This window comes from Lagopus leucura, unplaced genomic scaffold (assembly GCF_019238085.1).
Source record: "Lagopus leucura isolate 7727_CA_CO unplaced genomic scaffold, USGS_WTPT01 Super-Scaffold_797, whole genome shotgun sequence".
Taxonomy (NCBI): domain Eukaryota; kingdom Metazoa; phylum Chordata; class Aves; order Galliformes; family Phasianidae; genus Lagopus; species Lagopus leucura.
The window spans coordinates 4,527,095-4,545,396 of NW_024962259.1; the positions used below are offsets into that span (position 1 = coordinate 4,527,095).

The 18,302-nt window shown below is 48.7% G+C and overlaps 2 protein-coding genes across 6 annotated transcripts in view; one reads left to right on the forward strand and one right to left on the reverse strand.

Annotated features, from left to right (window-relative positions):
• Positions 1 to 1,134: 1,134 nt before the first annotated feature.
• On the reverse strand, positions 1,135 to 4,364 carry NAT9 (N-acetyltransferase 9 (putative)). 3 transcript variants are annotated; one of them, XM_042865155.1, is made up of 7 exons: positions 4,146 to 4,364; positions 3,522 to 3,631; positions 2,345 to 2,485; positions 2,051 to 2,110; positions 1,779 to 1,873; positions 1,524 to 1,691; positions 1,135 to 1,422 (listed from the first exon to the last, which is right to left on the reverse strand). In XM_042865155.1, exons 1-7 carry the CDS (start codon positions 4,220 to 4,222, stop codon positions 1,348 to 1,350), a joined length of 726 nt encoding a protein of 241 aa, XP_042721089.1. In that variant the 5' UTR covers positions 4,223 to 4,364; the 3' UTR covers positions 1,135 to 1,347. The 3 variants fall into 3 exon arrangements, with proteins under 3 accessions (XP_042721089.1, XP_042721091.1, XP_042721090.1); XM_042865157.1 differs by lacking the exon at positions 4,146 to 4,364 and adding an exon at positions 4,002 to 4,128; XM_042865156.1 differs by having other exon boundaries at positions 1,332 to 1,422; positions 1,537 to 1,691; positions 4,146 to 4,363.
• Positions 4,365 to 4,561: 197 nt separating this feature from the next.
• Positions 4,562 to 18,302, forward strand: part of TMEM104 (transmembrane protein 104) — a 40,799-nt gene continuing 27,058 nt past the window's right edge. Inside the window, exons 1-8 of one of the 3 annotated variants that reach the window (XM_042865194.1) lie at positions 4,562 to 4,604; positions 4,991 to 5,098; positions 6,922 to 7,043; positions 8,766 to 8,847; positions 9,785 to 9,887; positions 10,290 to 10,370; positions 13,904 to 14,003; positions 14,793 to 14,901. In XM_042865194.1, the coding sequence (XP_042721128.1) occupies positions 5,054 to 5,098; positions 6,922 to 7,043; positions 8,766 to 8,847; positions 9,785 to 9,887; positions 10,290 to 10,370; positions 13,904 to 14,003; positions 14,793 to 14,901 (642 nt within the window). In that variant the 5' untranslated portion in view covers positions 4,562 to 4,604; positions 4,991 to 5,053. Of the gene's footprint in view, positions 4,643 to 4,990; positions 5,099 to 6,921; positions 7,044 to 8,765; positions 8,848 to 9,784; positions 9,888 to 10,289; positions 10,371 to 13,903; positions 14,004 to 14,792; positions 14,902 to 18,302 lie in introns of all 3 variants that reach the window. The other 2 variants (XM_042865193.1, XM_042865195.1) reach the window with 2 other exon arrangements.

Genomic DNA, 18,302 nt, shown 5'->3' on the forward strand with positions numbered 1-18,302 from the left:
TGTGGTTTAAAATACGACACACGCTTGGTTCCTGCACTTGGTTTTAACATTAGTCACAGGATGATTTTATTTGAATGAACTAAAAGTGGGAAACTACAACTCACAGGTCCTAAAAATACAAAGTAACACTAAAAACTGTAGAGTCTACCAGATAATAGCCTTCAGATTTGCACAGGGATGTCATTATCTGATACCTTATACCTGGAACAAATCATTTCTGGTCTAAAATTAGCCTCTCTGGCTGCTGTTACAGTGGGAAAGCACCCAGGAGCAGCAGTTAACCTCCTTACCTTTTCTTTTAGCTTCCCTGCTGTGGAAAGCATGCTGAGTGGGGCAGGAAAGGTCAGGTTAAATAACTGCATTAAAAGTCTGTCCAGTGCTAGCCAGACAAGCACCTCTTCTTTGGGAACAGGCCTCTGAAGTATCACAGGCTGACTTCCCCTGAAGGTGTCTGCTCCAGTAGCAGTGCTGCCTCACCCTCAGCTCACTGGAGAGCAGCAGGCTGCTCCAGGCCTTGCAGAGGAAGTCCTGAGCCGCCTGAAGGAAGGAAGTCACCATTCTGCCTTCTTTCAGGTGTGTCTTTCTTCTTGCTGCACTAACAGCAGACCCAAGAGCATCGTTTTGCTGATGGCCTGAGGTCTCCAGGGCCACACACATAACAGCCATCAGCGTGCCAAAGCAGTTCTGAGCTGAGCAAGAGATTTTGTCTCCAAAGCCTCCTGCAGCTGCCAGTTCCCTTCTGTAGAGATCACAGAGACTGAGCTCGGCTCTCGCTTGACTTGTATTAGCGATTTTAATCATGTTAATAGTTTGACAACTCCTCTTTGTACTCCTATGTTCAATTAGTGGCCGTCAGGTGGGCTCAGAAGGGCTGTGCCATCTCCCTGCACTGTGTCATCTTTGCTTCTAAGAATGATTTCCTGGCCCTCTTTCAGCTGAGCACAGCACTCAGGTGCTCCTCACTGATTCCCCATCCCCTCTGGATCATCCTCCAGAGCTGAGAGGTGAACCAGCGCCTTCCTTCTGATCGTGCTCACCCCACACCCCATTAAAAGGGGTTGAAAGAGTTGCTGCAGTCTTCTTTAACTTCCAGCTAGATTTTCACCAGCCAAAGAAAGCCCCACTGCTCCCAGATTGCTTTCAGAGGCACCTGAGATTTTTATTTTTTAATCACTATTTAACAGAGGACAGATGGAGCTACCTGAGCACTCAGGTTTCCTCTGCAACAGTGACAAATCTTGCTCTGAGGGCAGAGGAAGTGGGAACACGGGTTGCTGCTTGTCCAGAAACTGGTTGTGCCAGGAATCAATTAACTGCTGGTGATCCCATTGGATCCCAATGTTAAAGTCATGGAGTTGTTCCTAATCCAGTCTGTGAATTAGCGGCTGTTCTCCAGGTCCAAACTTCAGGCAGCGTTCTCAGCTATTGCAACAAAGTGGAAAAGTGACAAGATGACAAAGGAAACAGATCAAAACAGTCAAGTGCAGCCCTGTCATTCACAGTCAGACCTCACAAGGTCCAACCTTTCCCTGAAACCTGGCTCTGTCAGTTTCCTGCACCCCAGCTGGCAGCTTCTCTTCAATGTAGCTTTTCTTCTTCACATGCTTTGTCTGGTCCAGGAGCCACTGTTTCTCTTGGTCACTGACATCCAGCCTCAGTGTCACCTCTTGGAAAACACTGTTCACAGAAACCTGTCCACACAGAAGAAATAGAGCTCCATTCCAACCATAGAACAAACACTGCTCACATTGGGGTTAGAAGCTAGGCTGTCAACACACCTCCTTAAAATGAAGCTTCTTGAACATGCAGATGCTGGCTTCATTTTCCTGACCAATCTTCGCCTCAAATTTGGTGATGCCTAGGTCTGTCACTCCTACAAAAGAAACCAGAAAGACAAAAATTACTGTTACCTGCTTGGCTGCCATATCTACAAAGACACAGGGCTGCAACTTCTAAGGCAGATACTCCTCTTAATACCCTGTGTACATCACCAGGAGTTTGCGCCTCCTGACCACAGCACAACTTTACCCTTGCCTTGAGCCATCCTTACCATAGGACATCATCATCAGAGTCGCCTCCTTGCCAAATCCTCTGCCACGATAGCTGGGTTCTGAAAGACAGAGCTGCAGAAGTCAGCATCCCGTTACACGAAACAAAGCATCTGTGCTGGATGCTTTTCAGAAAATACCGTGACCCAGAGCAGCAATGAATGCCATCCAGGGCTGAACAGTCAAGGTAATGCAATGAGAACAAAACACTGCAATCATATCTGTGATTCTGTGATCTGTCTGTAGCGGCCTTTAGCCAAGGTGACAAAGACCCGAGGCAGCAAGCAAAACCTCACCTGCAATCATTATTTCAATCTCGCCCAAAGTTGGATCCTCAGCGTCAGTGAGGAAGAGATTGACATCCCCCACCATGCACTCCTCATCCCCACACGCCTGCTCAGACCACCGCTCTGCGTCCAGCACGATGAAGGTGCACTCTGGGGAGAACAAAAACACTTTTTTAGGGCACGTTAAGAGTTACTTACGCAGTACTGAAGGCTGAAAGTAAAGCCGTGCAATGGACAAAGTGACAGCAGTTTCTACATGTTAACAATGAGGAAGTGGTAATAGCTGAACTTTCCGTCTCCAGCACACCGACTCCCATCGCTAGAAATGGAAATCACTAGAAATCACTGCTTATGGAGGCACTAAGACTAGAAACAAGCATGGAAGGAGCACGGAAATCCTCATTCCCTGACGGAGGTCTCATTGCTTTCTCTTTCTGCAGCAAGTCTGGGCAAAGAATTGTTTGGTGCACAAGACATCAAGACTTAGTGATTCACCAGTCAAACTGCTGCTTTCAGCAGGGCTTTTAATGCCAGCTGAGACAAACGTTCCAGGCTGAGATCTTCACCAGCCTCGGTATTTTGCTGCTCACTGTACTTCTACAAGGCTTTTATGGGCAGTGATTCATTACCTGTAACGCAGCCAGGGAACCAATTCCGACAACACATCTCAACCAGGTAATTATAAAGCCATTCCGTTTCTCAGGGAAAAACACAACTCCCTTCCATGCTTTTATGACAGTCAGAACTGGGGAGTGGTGACTGTGCAGCATTATCAGATAATGCTGCGTAAAGCAAATCAGTTATCTTTGAAAAACCACAGAAGGAGGACACCAACAGCCCTGGATGTTCTCTAATTCACTGAGCATATATTGGCTATAAATACGCCCTGGCCTCCCTAGAAAGTCACCACAGCTGTGCTCCCCTTGCTTTAAACTGCCATTATTCACTCCAAATACTGAAAATGAAGGAACCCACAAAATACAGAAACTGTAAAGATGAACAGAGTAAGCCAATGTGCTGCAGCACTAAGGCAAAGCTGTCTGCTGAACAGAAAGCCAGCCTCTGCTCTGGTTGCTGGCAAAGCCCACTCAGCAGGCACTCCCAGCCCACTGCGTGTCCCTTCCAGCACTGAAAGGGTCCCTGTCAGCCCTTCCACCCGCCCTCAGAGAACATTTAAGACCCTCACTGTCTGCATCATCCCTCCAGCTGCGCTGCATCTCGTACTCCTGCTCCAGGCTCAGTGGTTCTGAGGCGGTCAGGCGCTGCAGCTCCTCTGACTGCATCCACTCATGGTACCTGAAAAGAGACCCAGAACCAGGCTTAATGACGGTACTGCAGTCAGATTTCCACAAGTGCTCCGAGGATCTGCCCGTCACCTGTCAGCAAGCTGGTCTAGAAATGCCAGCCTGGCATCCACAGCACCTTAAAAGCATCTGCAAATCTCTTTTTAATATAAAACAGGGATGGGCATTCCCCTTGGACATTCAGCAACGTCTGCTGATCCTGCAGCTTTGTCTGAAGAGCGCCGTAACGCGAGCCTGAGCCAAGAGCACGGACCCAGCAGCACCAAGTCCCACCGCATCTCATACTGATTTCATACAGCATCACCGCTCTGCTGACACCGGAGTAACTGCACACAGCCCGCCCGCACAGCGCCTCTCCTCACCCAGCCGTCCCCGGCAGGGAACGGCATCAGCGAGCGGACATCCGGACACGGAGCGGCGAGGGTCGCGCGCTGCAGAGCGGCCATCTTCCTGCAGCGCAGAAGCGAAGCCGGACAGCGCAGAGTAGCAGGGCGAGAGCCGCGTACCGGGCCACGTGTGCCGGGCCGTACGGCACCAGCGTCACCTTCCCGCCCTGCAGCGCGGTGCTCTGGTTGATCCTCATGGCCCCGCTGCCATCGCCGGGCGGCCCAGGGCAGGAGGAGCGCTCTGGAAGGCGGCTCGGCGGCACGGACTCGTAACGGACAGAGCCCGGCTCGTAGCGATGCCCTCAGAGCCGCCTCCCTGCGAGCGCAGCGCCCTGTCGGTGTCGCGGCACGGCGGGGCCCAGGGGGGCGCTGTGTCGACGCGGACGGCAGCTGACCGCTACCGCACGCATGCGCACAAACTCCACTTCCTTCCTCATCGTCATCGTCGCGTCCGCTCGGCGAGCACGTGACCGCACCTCATCCCCCAATCGCAGGCGAGCTGCTTACACCCCTCTCTCCCCATTGGAAACGGGCCGGTCACGTGTGCGGAAGGAGCCCCCGGCGGGCCGCGCGTGCGCCGTAAGAGCCCGGTGGGGGCGGGAGCTGTGGCTGCTGAGGTACCGGGGTGGGTCGGGGCTCACGGGGCGGCTGTGCCGCTGTGCCAACCTCGCCGTCCTCTGCTCGTGCCGCAGGGCGCTGCTCTGCCAGGAGAGGCGTGTGGCCGTTGCTGTGAGGACGGCGGGGAGGGCTGCGCTTGGCCGGTGCCGCTCGGGATCCCGCCGGGTTCCCCGGAGCCGCTGCTTTGGGAGCCGCGGTTCCCGGAGCGCCGCCCCGCCCGTAGTGCGGCTCGTCTCCGCGCCTCGGAGCGGCTCGATGCGGGCGGAGCGCCCCGAGCTGTGCGTGGCCGAGGCCGGCTCGAGTGCCGCTCTTTCTGCTGAGCTGACGCCGCATTGTGGTTTTCCCAGGTTAACGATAGCAGAGGTTGAAAACGCCGCCCTCGTTTCTGCGGTTCTCCCAGCTGTCTCGCCATGGCCGGCGGCATCACGGATACGGGAGAGCTCTACTCTCCGTATGTGAGTACCGGGCTCGGGGCTCACCGCTGCCCTGCGTGCGGCCTCAGTGCTGCGGGCTGCCTGAAAATAAGAGCGCAGACGCATCCTGGACCACGAGGGCTGCTGTGTGCTGAGATACGTTTTGAAATGCGTTGAGAGCGGCGCTGTGCCGATATCTCTGTGTTCTTCTGCCTGCTGCTCTCGTACTCTGCTTCCATCAGCGCACGTTGTCACGTGAAGCTTCCTTAAAAGGGGAAGCTGTCGTGTGGAAATGATGCTGGGTTTGTCTGAGCTTTGGGTTTGTTTGATGTTCATCAGATTACTGAATTCTACCTATTTGTAACTGTTCTTTCAGTCACTTTAATCCCCTTCACTTAAAATAATCAGACACGATATTTCTGCTGTAATGTCCTGTGAATACACACAACCAGTTACTCCTTTGCTATGTTGCCAGAAACATGATTTTCATAGCCACAAGTGTTCATGTAGTGTCAGCTCTTAATGAGTGCTTGCAAACACATTTTCCCCTGCTGACATGAACTCGCAGACTGCTAAATATAGAACTAGTACTGAAATCAACATCGTTGGCTTTCAAATACTCTAAAGTGTTCATCCTTATATTAATGATTGAATTTAGAGTGACTGGAGTTTAGGCTACAGAAATAGGCCACAGCTGGGAGAACAGAGAACAAGACAGTAACTGGGACATCTGGGCTCCTAAGGGTGGATGTCACCAACTCTTTCATCCTGTTAGTGTTCCAGGAATCGCACAGAATGCTATCTCAAAGTGTGGAGCACTCTCATTTTTCCCTGAAGACACCCAGCTACTCCATGTACACAGCAGTCCCATCTCTGCCTACTTGACCAAAGTCAGAAGCACCTGAGTGTTTTATTTTAGAGTCCTTCAGTGATGTAAGTCACAGCCCTGGGCACTTGAGCAGGAGCTGTGCTTAGGGAATGATGGCTGTGCTGGCTGAATGAAAAGGGCTTTCTGACAAGCTGTGATGGCTGATTTTTATCCTGGGAGAACCACTGAAAGATGACTCTGCTGTACTGTTAGTAAATGTAGGACAGGAGCTCTTGCAGGATTTGTAGGAAATAGTTCTCCCAGTGTTCATTTCTCCACACTCAAAAAAATGCGCTCACATGCAGCTCTTTAACTCTTTGCTCTGGAGTTTCCTCCTATATTTAAAGCAACAACAACAAACCAACAAATGTTGGGGCATTTCTTGATCCTGATTTCAGCTAAATTTAGTCTGAGATGTCTTCTCCAGGTACACAGTTCTGTTTTTGCTCCTGACTAGAAGAAAAATGCTTGCTAGGGATGGTGAAATACTTTCCTTTCCAGAAGCACGTTACCTTTTTCAGAGTGTGCTGATCAGCTTGCTGGTAAAATGACAAGCAAGCTATAAATTACAGTTCTGCTTGAGTGTGTCCTAAGAATAGTGGAGAATAAGGCATTCTGAAAGGGAACTTTTGTGTGTAGCCATAATTAGTTAGACTGAGGTCAGAAAATAAGGAGAGACCCAAAACCGTGCTGTAGAACTCTTCTGGTAAAAGGCAATGGGTTTGAAAACAAACGAAAAGCTCATGTGCTTTCTAACTTTGAAAGGTAGAAACGTACTTAAAGAATTAGAAAAACAGAGGGGTATCAGTTTCACAAATATGTGCTGTAACTTGCTTTGTTCTCTGTGGTTATCAGTGTCCTCCTGTGTTTACCTCTAACATGGGCTCACACTTAACTTGCTCACAGCGACTGCTCTCTATTTAAGTTGTTTGTGAGGTGATGTGGATGATCTCTGGCATAGCTGTAAATTCACGTTGCACTGTGTGGATGATTGCAGGTTGGTCTGGTTTACATGTTCAACCTCATTGTTGGGACAGGAGCCCTAACCATGCCAAAGGCGTTTGCAACTGCAGGGTGGCTCGTCAGCCTCGTTCTCCTCATGTTCCTGGGCTTTATGAGGTAGGATGTGAGTGTGTGTCTCCAGGACACGGGGGGGTTGGTTAGATGGAGCTGTATCAGTGCTGAGGCTTATGCTGCTTTCTGAGTTATCCTGTCTCCCTGCTGTTTGAGCCCTGATCTCTGCAGCTGTGTTGCCTGCGGACCTTATTTGGAGGGATGCTAAGGCCCATGTCTTGTCTGATGAAGACTTTTTCTCTAGTCTGGAGTCTTTTGGAAATGTCCTGTGCTTGCCTGTGTCACTGATAATTCCCTAAACATTAACCATTTATAAGTTGCATAAGTTGATCACCACTGCACACTGGACCATTTATCCCCTCGCCTGTTGCTGGACTGAGATCTTGGAGCTGGTCTCATGACTTTCGTGCTGGCTTGCCATGAGCTTCTGCCCAGATGTCTGTCTCCTTGCTGGAACAGCAGGTGGAGCTGAAGACTGTTGGTAGAGCAGTGATGTCCAAATAGCTTGAGATTCTCTGGTTATTAATAGAATTTCTTCTGGCTTGGTTTAAAAATAAGAATAAAATCCCCCTGCTGCTGATTGTAGAATCAGGATTCAGAAGTTTCTTTCTTGTGGATAACCAGTTCTGTCAGCTTGGACGTGCCTTTGGTCTGGAGGCAGTGCTCTTGAGATTTGTTAGGTGCTGCTCTGTAGAGGTAGCCACGCTCAATACTAATTGTATTACTGTTTCTTAGTTCCCCACCTCAAAGCTGCATGTTTCATAGGCTTGATTAAAATGTAAACCGTGGCAGAACCAGGGACTGGTAGATTTGGAAGCAATCCCTTTGGAGAGTTATTGAAAAATGTCAGTTTATCTTCTGAAGTGCAGCAATAGCTGACGAGCCTTCAAGGTCAGCGGGAGAGCACAGCCTTCCTGGGTACTGAAACCACATCAAAATAAACTGGAAACACAGATGGCAGTATTAGGATCCGTGGGAGCTGTGCTGCCCTGCTGCTTTCGTTGCAGTGCTGGTGCTTGTGACTTCCCCTTGCCCTCTGGGGACCCTTCAGTGCAAGAGGAAATTGCTGGGTGGGCCTCAGGAGAGGGCTGCTTTCTTTCATTCTGGCAAAGTTGAGCTTGATAAATGAGTCCCGTTTGTGAAACAGTGGAAAACCACTTTAAAGCCTTAAATAAGATTAATTTGACTTTTTTTATTACAGGACTGTTAAGCTGAGATAATGACATTCCTTCTGTGGATGCTGTAACAGTGCCCCTGGGCCGTGTGGCTGCAGCCAGCTGTGTGCAGGCACTTGTGGCCTCCCCTTGTGCTGTGCTGCTGCTTTGCTCCTAATGCCATTTGTAACATCTGTAGGGTGGGTTGTGCCTTTGCCAAAGGCTGCAGTGGATAAACTTTGTAATAATATGGTGCTACTCTTAGGCCCTAATTCCTAAAAGAGGGAAGGAGGCTTGCTTTCTAACAAAGGAAAAGCTCTTTTTCTTCCTAACACCACTAGCGAGGTGTTTTCCAGATGTTTAATGTCTCCTTTTAGCTAAAGAAACGTGCATTTTTTTTTACTGCATTTTTTTCTGTGGTTGAACACAGAACAACAAGAGGAGATAGCAGCACTGGTGCTGATGAAATTCCTTATGAAACAGGCAGTGTGCAGGGGGTAAGGTTGGGGGAAATAGCTGTTTGGTTTGTTTACTCCTGCAAGCATTGAAAATTACTGTCATTTCAGCAGTACTGCTTGACTATGGTTGATATTAACTGAATATCTCTCTCAAGCTATATGACTACTACTTTTGTGGTGGAAGCCATGGCTGCTGCAAATGCCCAGCTGCGATGGAAGAGAATGGAAAAACGCAAGGTTTGTGTGGGTTTAACTTTCCATTTTTCTGGAGTTCTTGTGTCACATAAGGCTTGCCTGAGATTCCTTCCTGTCTTTGCCTCGCTTCATTAGTAACTCCATTAAAGGAATAAATTTCTACTCTAGTTAACTTTGCTTTGTAAAATATGGCTGTTGCTTCCCTGTGGGGTTGCTCATTAAAGGCAGGATTTTCTGCTCCAGCTTTGAAAAATCCCTTGTGCTGCTCTCATCTCTCACTGATTGTGCTCTCCTTGCCCTGAAGCACTGCTCAGTGAGTGTGGAGAGGTGGCAGCCAATGTAGTGGTGCCATTTGGAGTGTCTGTAAATCCTTGCTTATCTCAGGTCATTTGACTGGGACAGGCAGGAATGTCCTTGCTGCCAGTAAGGATGTATTCTAGGGAGTGGACAGTCCTGAGGAATGTCCTTGCTGTAAAATTGACTTGTGGCTTCTTGGATTCTGGCGTTAGTGGCTTTTCTGGGTCTGGGCAAGGTATAATTGCAGTGATTTAGGTTCCTGCCTGTATGTTAGTGGGCTGGAGTTATGAGATGGGTGTTTCTCTTCTGACTGGCTGTGGCAATAAAAACGTCAGGACTTTTTTTTTAAACCAGTTCTGCAACTGTGTGGATCTGACAGGTTCTTTTACTTCCTTGTGCCACATGTCACAGTGTGTATTGGGCAGTGTTGCTGTGTGTAAGGCCTGCTAGGACAGCAGAGTGTCACTCACCTTCGCCTGCTCTGCTAGCACTCATTTCTGCTCTCTGCAGCATCCCAGGTGTGGGCTGCCAGCTCCCTGGCATTGCTGCTGTTTGCTGGCCTGTCCTGCCCTGCTGGGGATCTTTGAGATACTGGAAGTGAGACCACGGTGCTGGTGATGCTGTAACTCTTGTTGTGGTTGGAGGAAATCTCAGCAGTGGTCTGTCTGATCTCTTCTTCCAGGAGGATGATGAGGATGAGGATTCTTCTTCTGGAGTGTCTGACAGTGATGTTCTCCTCCGAGATAGCTACGAGCGAGCAGAGACGCGGCCCATCCTGTCCGTTCGTAAGTACCTGCTCTGTGCTTTGACACCTGGTCTTCACAGACTGCGCTCTGGTGGGCTCTAGGAAGTGCAGTAGGGCTCTTCTGTCCATTTTGCCCTTAGTTCTGTATATTTGCATCCCAAAGTCCTTAGCACTTGCAAGATAAGACTCATTGAGAATTCAGTTTACCTTCTGCAGTCTGATAAAGATCTTTTCTTTCTAAGTCGCTAAGATGAGAGTACCTTACTTTGAAAACGCTTTGACTTCAGCAGAGTCATTGGACCAGTGACTGCAGCTGTGCAGTGGTAGATAGTACGTACTGACCTTCATGCTGTTCGTAGAGCTGCTTGAGTGTCTTCAGGCAGCCTGGCCTCTGGGCTTATTGGAGGGTCTGGTTGAAGCACTTCTTGTTTTTAACTTTCAGAGAGACGCGGATCACCAAATATCTTTGAAATCACAGAAAGAGTGGAGATGGGCCAGATGGCTTCCATGTTCTTCAATAAAGGTAAGTGATTCATGTTTTTAAGTCCTTTCTGGTCCTGCTGTGTATTGTGTACATGTCTTCCTCAAATCTGAGTGCTCCTCATTGTGAGCTTGCATCCTGAGTTTCAGCTATATACAGCAGTAAAGGTCACTAGTTCCATCTTGGTAGCACCTGAGAACAAGATGTTTGGTCCTCCCTGAGCCCTGTAAACCTCCATCTGAAGGATAGGAGGCTTCTGGGGAGAATTCCTAAGAACTACGTGTGTCTGGTGGGGGGCTGACACCAAGAGAGCTGCAAGGGAACGAGCTGCTGGGTTGGAAAGGTTTCTGGTGAGCATCTGGTAGGCAGTTGTCTTTTTTTGCTGTTAAGTATCTTTGATTGTATGTTAGGGAGCAAGCCTGTAACTGCACTGCGATAAAGCCATATCCACTGCTGTGTGTAATAGAAATGCAAGCTACAATTCTGAAACTCGGTGAAGAGTGCACTTGAAATGGTGTGCAGAGCCAGAAAGTCATCAGACATTATAGATGTGCCGTTTTAAGCCTGTCAGGCTCCATTTCTTGTGGAAAGTAACGTTTTCCCTCGCTCACTGGCCACCTTACAGAGGCATGGTGGGCTGTTTTACTCCTCTGCCTTATGTCATCTTTATACCAGTGTAAGACTTTCTCTGAGGGACAGCTGGGCTCAAGGAGCTACATTATTGCTGGTCTTCGGAGTCTGGTTGAAAATAAGCTTGACTTCCCTGTATGCTCTGCTTCCTTTGTCAGCTTCCGTCACTCAAGCATCAAAACCCACACTGAATCAGTGCTACTTTTCTACTCACAGTGGAAGAGAGGTGACTTATCCGTGTGCTTGGAGATCTAGAAGCATCTTGTTCCTAATCTTGCCTGTTGTACTGAGTTACCCTGAGTTTGGATGAGTTTTCTTGTGTTCCTTGCCATCTGTAAAACGCTGCAGATGCTCCCCTACCCCTCAGTAGTCATCTGAGGAGCAGCAGTATTTAGGTCTTGCTTTGAAAGAAAGTATGTTGTGGCTTATCAGTGTCACTGGGCATTCGGCTATGGAGGCTTGCTCAGCTGCTGACAGGCTGGTGGAACACAGGCGGTAGGGCTCCTGTAAGCAAGCTTCAGAAGGCTCTTGTCAGGCGCTTCAGGAGGACGTGAGGATGACCCCTCAACAGGGCCAGGTATTGGAATATTGCCCTCTGCCTTGCTGCTAGGTGATCGCAACCAGTAGAGGGTGCTGGAAATACACGGCCTCTGGTGCTGGGAAACGTTTCCTAGCAAAGTGATATAAACTGCTTAGTGTTCTGGATGTTAATCCCTCTTCTTAATGTTGCTTTAGTGAGTGATCTGACTTTTGTGTTAAGGATCTTCCCTGGGACTAACTCAGCCCAATGCCAAGGGATGAATCTGCAAGAAGTCAGCTGGAACAGCAGCAGACCATGGCTTGAAACATAGCTTGTGAGAGGAGATGACACTTGTGTGCAGTGAAGGCATGGGGCAGCTGTCACTCACTTGCTGCTTTGCCTTCCTCTGTGCTTAGCAGTGGGCGGCTGCTGAGCCCTCATTCAGAGACACTTTCTGGTCTGCTGTGCAGTTGCAAGAAGGGATGAGCAAAGTCCCTCCCTCTGCAGGTCCTTGCTGAGGTGCTTTCTGCTGAGGGTTGCACAGAAAGGCCCTGACGAAGGACAGTTGCTCAGTGACCAGTTGCTGCTGCATAGTGCTGAGGAACTGGGCCGTGCTTGGGGAGTCCTGGCTCCAGGCACCAACCTCTGCACTCTGACAGCTACCACATGAGTGAGCGGGCTTTTCCCACAACATGCAAAGTGTGGATACAAAACCAAGGCCTCTGTGTCTGGGCAGCCTTCAGAGGGAAGGCTGAGGAAGGCTTTGCGACAGACCTTAAAGCCTCTGATATCTATCGTTCTCTGTTCTTTTTTCTTGCTTTTTTTCCCTTAAACAATCTGACAGGAGTTGAATCTGCAGTCCTGGGAGGTAAGCTGGGGATAAATCTCCATCTCAGACTGTCTGCTTTCTTAAAGGGAGCTGACCAGCTCAGGCTGTGATGGTTTGTGTGCTCTTTCCATAGAGCTGGCTCTGAAGGACGCTTTTTGGTGTGGTGCATTTTTATTTTTTTTTAATTTGCAGTGTTGGGTGCTTTCTTCTGGGACTGAGCAGTCATTTATTGCAGTAATGGATTCTGGACACATCTATCATGCTGTATCCCCACAGGAAGTCATTGATTTTCCCATTTTTTGTCTAGTAATGAAAGTATTGATTAGGGAGGATCAGTAGCAGTTTATAAAAGAATTGGCAATAAAGTCTTCCTGCCTTTGCAGGGATGAGTTTTGTGAGAGGGCCGTCATCTGGGCTGCACAGCCGGTGTTGCAGCAGGAGCGCAGTGCTGGTGGATCGCTGGTGCTGCAGCACGGCTTGTGCGAGCCTTAACGCCTCCAGGGAGTGTCTGAGACCTGACATCCAGGTCCCCAAATCAGAATCTGTCCCAGGCCTGTCTGTTCCCGTGCTTAGTGGATCTTGCGACGTCCGTCCTACATCAGAAACTTGTTATAACATCCAACCCTTTCTAATGGAAATTGGAGAAAGCTGATGGAACTTGCTGTTGTCTTCAGAATGATGCAGACTTCTTAGCTGTGCAGTCATCCAGAATCTTTCATAGAGCTGGGGGGGTAAAGACAAAGGGGAACCTATACGGAATTGCCTGACTGTATATGAAGGGGAAATGTGATGGCAAAACACACGGTGAAACGTTGGGGCTCTCTTGAAAGAAAAGAATCTGAGAGTCTCATCAATCATCTCTGATTTCAGCTGCTGATTTCAGCTCTCCATGCCAGTGTCTCCCTGAGTCCAGGCAAGGCTGTTTTCTGTCTCCCATGTAAGAACTTCTAATTCTCGTAGTTAAATGCAGAGCAGACATAAGAAAACAAAAGACCAGGGAGCAGGAAGAGTGCTTTTCTGCTTTGCAGGTTTGAAGTCTGAGTCAGGATGGTGATGCTGAGGAATTCCCAAACGCAGTTCCACTTCAGCCCTGTGGAAATGGATCTCTGCAGGGCCAAAACCTTAATGTGAAGGAACTGAGGGTTTGCAAGCACAGGGTTTGGAATCAGTGGAACGCTATAAAAGTGTGTGTTTCTTCATTTATCTGTTCTTCAAGCTGCGTTCTCACCAAATCTGTTGCCGTCAGCTGGATGTTTGCCCGTGGTTGTTCCAGGTTGACAGTTTCACCTGGCAGATGACTTGGGTGAGGCCTGTTGGCCTTGACTGGTGACTGCAGGGTGGGCTTAGATGAGTGCCTGGTGTGAAGGCAGGTGGTTCAGCGCTGAGGCATCGGTTCTTATCAGTTCTTGAGCTGCAGCGAAGTTCCCTATGCTGCTCATGTGACCCTTGTGTGGAACGTGCTGCAGAACTGAACTGTGGAGGGAAATTGTGATTTCAAGACCTTGAGAAGCAGTTCTGCGGACTGTTAATTTAGAGTGTAAAGTTCAAGAACCCCTGTGTACTGTAAGTCAGTAAAAATGTTTCCTTTTCCTGCAGTGGGTGTCAACCTCTTCTATTTCTGCATCATTATCTACCTCTATGGGGACCTGGCAATCTATGCAGCGGCTGTGCCAGTCTCTCTCATGCAGGTGACCTGGTAAGTGTGCTGGCTGCTGTGCAGTTATGCAGTACCAGAAAGGAGAGCAGGTTTTTGGTTTTGATGGGATGATAGGTCTGACCGGGATCAGTTCTGCCTCCTGAGGGCTGGAGCAGACAAATGACTCAATGACTCGTGGCTGGGAAGGCGAAGCTGCCACGTACAGGAGCCTGCTCCAAGTTTAGCTGTTGTTGGATGTCTGAAAAGCACCTGACCTGATTTCCTCAGTCCTCAGCTGTGAAGTATTGCTAACTTCTGCACCTTGTAGACATGGGACTTGTTGTTCTCTGGTTTGATTGCTGTTCCCTGTGCAGTATTTTACCTTTTATGACTCTGATTATGAGCTGAGACGTGTGATGCTTATCAACCCTGTGATCATTGTGACACTACTTGTCTGAAGCCCAGAGCTCACTGAGTAAATGCAGCCAATTTCCTCCTGCTAAAAAATAACCAATGAAGGAGAGTAGTTGGATTGAATCTGGGCTGGGCTGCCCCTGGTCTCAAGACTTGGAAACGGAAAAGCTTGATGACCCTTATGTGAGCTTGAGATTTGCTAATTCTGAGTGTCCAAGTGTCTGGGCGCAATCAAGGGGTTTGCCTTCAAACGCGCAGTGTACACTGACCTGCTGTGTTACACAGCCCAGAAATTGAGGAGTGCATGCCCTCGTGGGGGGGGGAGAAGCATGCAGTTTGGGCCTCTGACCATTCCTCTTTCATGAATGCAGGGAAGGGGAAGGCATCTGCTGGGAATTAATTACCGTCTTTTGTTTCTCCCTCCTCCTTTTCCAGCAGTGCCATTGGCAACCATTCCTGCAGTGTTGGAGATGGCACAAAGTATAATGATACAGACAAGTGCTGGGGGCCAATTCGAAGGATTGATGCTTACAGGCTGTATCTGGTAAGTTTCTGAAAGTGCTGTGACCTTTATTTCCCATACAGTTTTCTTTCTGCTGGGTAGGGTTCTTTTCCTTGAGGTAATGTGCATGTGAGTAACAGAATGTGAAGCTTTCCGTTCAGTCCGGCCTTGTTAGCTAAGCACTTTGTCTCTAGCACGAGACATGGCTGTGTTGCAGTTGGCTCATCGCTTCTGTTCTTGATGGTTAGTATTATGTTGCCTGAGTGGGTGATGTGTCTGTGCCCATGGGGTGTCCTTGGTGGCTGGCTGAAGTAGTTGTTTTGAGATGATTGTTCTCAATGTACTCAAGTATGTTCACGTCTTTTGAGTGCATTCTTTATGTGAATAAAATTGTTTACGCTGCTGGAAAATCTGCTTTTTGAGAGGTGATGTAAACAGACCACTTAACACCCATGCTGTATGCTGCTTTAGTAGTAGCTGGTTGTCTAGTTCAGGATTCTTCATAGCATCTATTCCTGAGCTGTGGTTCTGCTCCGAAGCCAGGGGTTTCCCAAAGGGTAACAAACACTGCTGGACTCGTGTTTGGCAAAAGCTGAGTGCTCAAACCTGGGGATAAGTGTTAGCAGAGCAAAATGAGAAGAAGGTGTAAAGCAGTGCCTCGTGTGCACTTTGGACAGTGGTGTTAGAGCTCTCAGTGGGAGTTTTAAGAAGAAAGAGGAAGGAATCTGTGTTTGGAGATGCCTTGTGTGCGGAGAAAGGGGCAAAAGCTGTGTGCAGCCATTTAGCAGTTGCTGCGTTTTGGACGTGCAGCAGATCACATCTGAGTGTAGCATTATTGCAAAAGTAAGAGCTGGGATTCAGAAGTATTACTGAATGTCAAAGCCTAGTTAATTATTTAAGAGAAAGATTATTGCTTTATTAAATTGTCTTGATCTCCTTCCTTAAAATTTTCACAAGATTGAGGATTTCTTCCCTGAATCTCAATAACTCTGCCTGACCCAGCAGAATGAGCTAGTCAGAGAAAGCAGGCGTGTGTTAATTATTGCCTGTGTCTCTCAGATATTATGTCTATAATTCATGAAGATAATTGTTAAGACCTGAAAAATTGAAAAAAAAAAAAGCCCAACCAAAGGAAGCATTGGATGTACTGGCTGTGTACACAGCCCTCGGAGGCACGTTTCCCTGTTTGTCTCCTTGTGTGGATTTGGAGAATAAATATCTGCAGAGTCTTTTGGTAGTGGTTAATCCTTCCTGCCCTGTAATTGAGCGGAGGGCTTCGGTGCCTTTGTGCTCCTTCTTACAAGTGGGGATGGATTGCTTGTGGGAGGAAATAAGTCTGTGGTGGATTACGGGGGGAGGGGTTGTCCCAGGGTCACCGCGCTCAGCAGGCGGCCGGTGCTCAGCCTTACCTGGGAGCTGCGTGGGGTTCTGGGGCGTCGCGTTCCGTGATGGGTTGATGTGGGAGCAGAACGAGAGGTCTGACAAATATTTCTCGGATTTATAAGCAAGGCCGCAGTTTCTCTCCCTGTTCTTTCCAGCACAGGGAACTGTGTCTGTCTTCAAACTGTCTGAGCTGCTTATGTATAGAAGTGGAGTCTGGAACGTGCAGGAGAAGCTGCAGCCTGCCTGTCTGTGGTGGAAAAGAGATTGCAGGAGTGAGGTGGGGTGGGATGCATCAAGGGCATCTTACTAGGCTTCGGCCCTATGGGAATCACAGCCTTTAGAGAACTTGCTCTGTTTTCTTGGCCTTCACTTTCTTAACATTTTCTTTTGTTGGAATAATTCTGGCTCCATGTTTCAGTGGACAAAGTCTCTTTTTGCAGGCCAAGTTCCCCCACGACAAGGGGGCAGACGAACCCTGCGATCCCCAGAGAAAGCGTTTGAGGTTTTGGGTCGGTGCTGCTGTCCCAGATGCCTGCCTCTTCTCCTCTCACTTTGCCCTGTCCTGTATGTAGGTCTGGGGCAGCTGTAGGAGCACGATGGGTGATCGTATTTAGAATCTGTTCCCTCTGAAGCAGGTCTGTGGATGTAGTGCTGTATCTCTCACCATGTGCAAGGCCCCCAGAAACCCTTTTTTGGACTACCAGGACAAATAGTCTATTTGAGGTTTTCTGCAAAAATGGTGCCAATAGCTCTCTTGTGCCAAGTGCCTCGGTCTGCCAAGGATCTGTCCTGCCTTCATCCTATTGACTCTTTTTCTCCCGTTACTGGCTTCTCTTTAATAAGGAGAACAACAAAAACTATTTTAAACATTGACTCTTCAGCTGCAGGGAGAAAGGAAGGATGACTGATGTAAAAATCCTATTTCATGGTTTATTGTCCCAAAAAGCCACTGGAAGCGGTCTCTGCTCTGATCACTGAATGGGAGCTGAAGAACGCACATAATGAGAATATTTAGACAGATTAAAGCCTTCTCCTGAGATCTGCTTGTCTGCGCAGCGTCTTTATTGCTGCTCCAAATTTTCTCACCTCAGTGTGTCTGCAGAGTCCTCAGAGACCACTAGACCCCTATTAACCTTTGTCTGAACAAATGGTTAACTTGCTACTTGTTTGTAAATTGCCTTGGAAAATAAGGGCTTGCAAAGTAAATAAGTGGAGGCGAGTGCAGGAAGTACTGGAATAATCTCTTGTTCGCAACCCATCTCTTGCTGCTGCTGTTTGCCTCCCCTTTGCACCTCAGGAGTCCTGGAAGGTTTGAAGGCTTTGCAGGGCGCTTCCAAGCCTGGCAGGGCCAGAGCATGCAGGGCCAGTCGGATGGGAGGAAGGCACGTGTCTCATGGCCCAGAGACATTGGGGAAGGCAAGCACTGATTACAGTTAAAGCAGATCGATGGGTTTCCAGCTCCGCTTCAGATCATTCAACTCTGTCGTGCTCCTGATAGCTGAGTCCTGAGTCCCTTGGCTGTCGAGTGCCAGTGCTAAGGGCAGCATTCAGTCCTCTGTGCTGGATTCATGCTTCGGTGCAGTTTCTTAATCATCCTCTCTGTAAGGTCAGCTGAGTGTCTTCTGTGTAGACTTGAGGGGAAGGGGCAGTGGGTTTAAGTTTCAGATCTCTCTTCTAGGAGACTTCTGGTCTTTCTGTTGCAGTTTCTAGAAAGCAGATACTGAAATAAAAGATTTAATCCTGGGAATCAGCAGCCATTCAGAGTGTCTGATCCAAAATGCTTTCACGACCTGGCAAGCAGCGCACTTCTGCACCGGGGCAGCCGTTGTAGCTAAAATCTCTACTCTCCACTCAACCCTCCTTTTCTGGCAGTTTGGGATGCGGTGTCTTCCCATAATGGGAAGGAAATGGCTTATTCTCAGGGGAAGCCATAGACCTTTTGGGAAAGAGGCGTTGGCACGGGTGCCCCCGTAGCCTGGCTCAGTAGTGTGTCAGAGCTACCAGTGCATCTGTTCTGTCTGCGTCCCTGTTGGTTCTGTGGCTGATTGGGAAAGGGACGC

Excerpts from the sequence above, each read along its gene's own strand:
- NAT9 (XM_042865155.1), bottom strand. The coding sequence starts at position 4,222 with ATGAGGATCAACCAGAGCACCGCGCTGCAGGGCGGGAAGGTGACGCTG. Across the intron at positions 2,111-2,344 it reads GATTGAAATAATGATTGCAG|AACCCAGCTATCGTGGCAGA; the intron begins GTGAGGTTTTGC and ends TCTGTCTTTCAG. Across the intron at positions 1,692-1,778 it reads AGAAGCTTCATTTTAAGGAG|GTTTCTGTGAACAGTGTTTT; the intron begins GTGTGTTGACAG and ends CTGTGTGGACAG.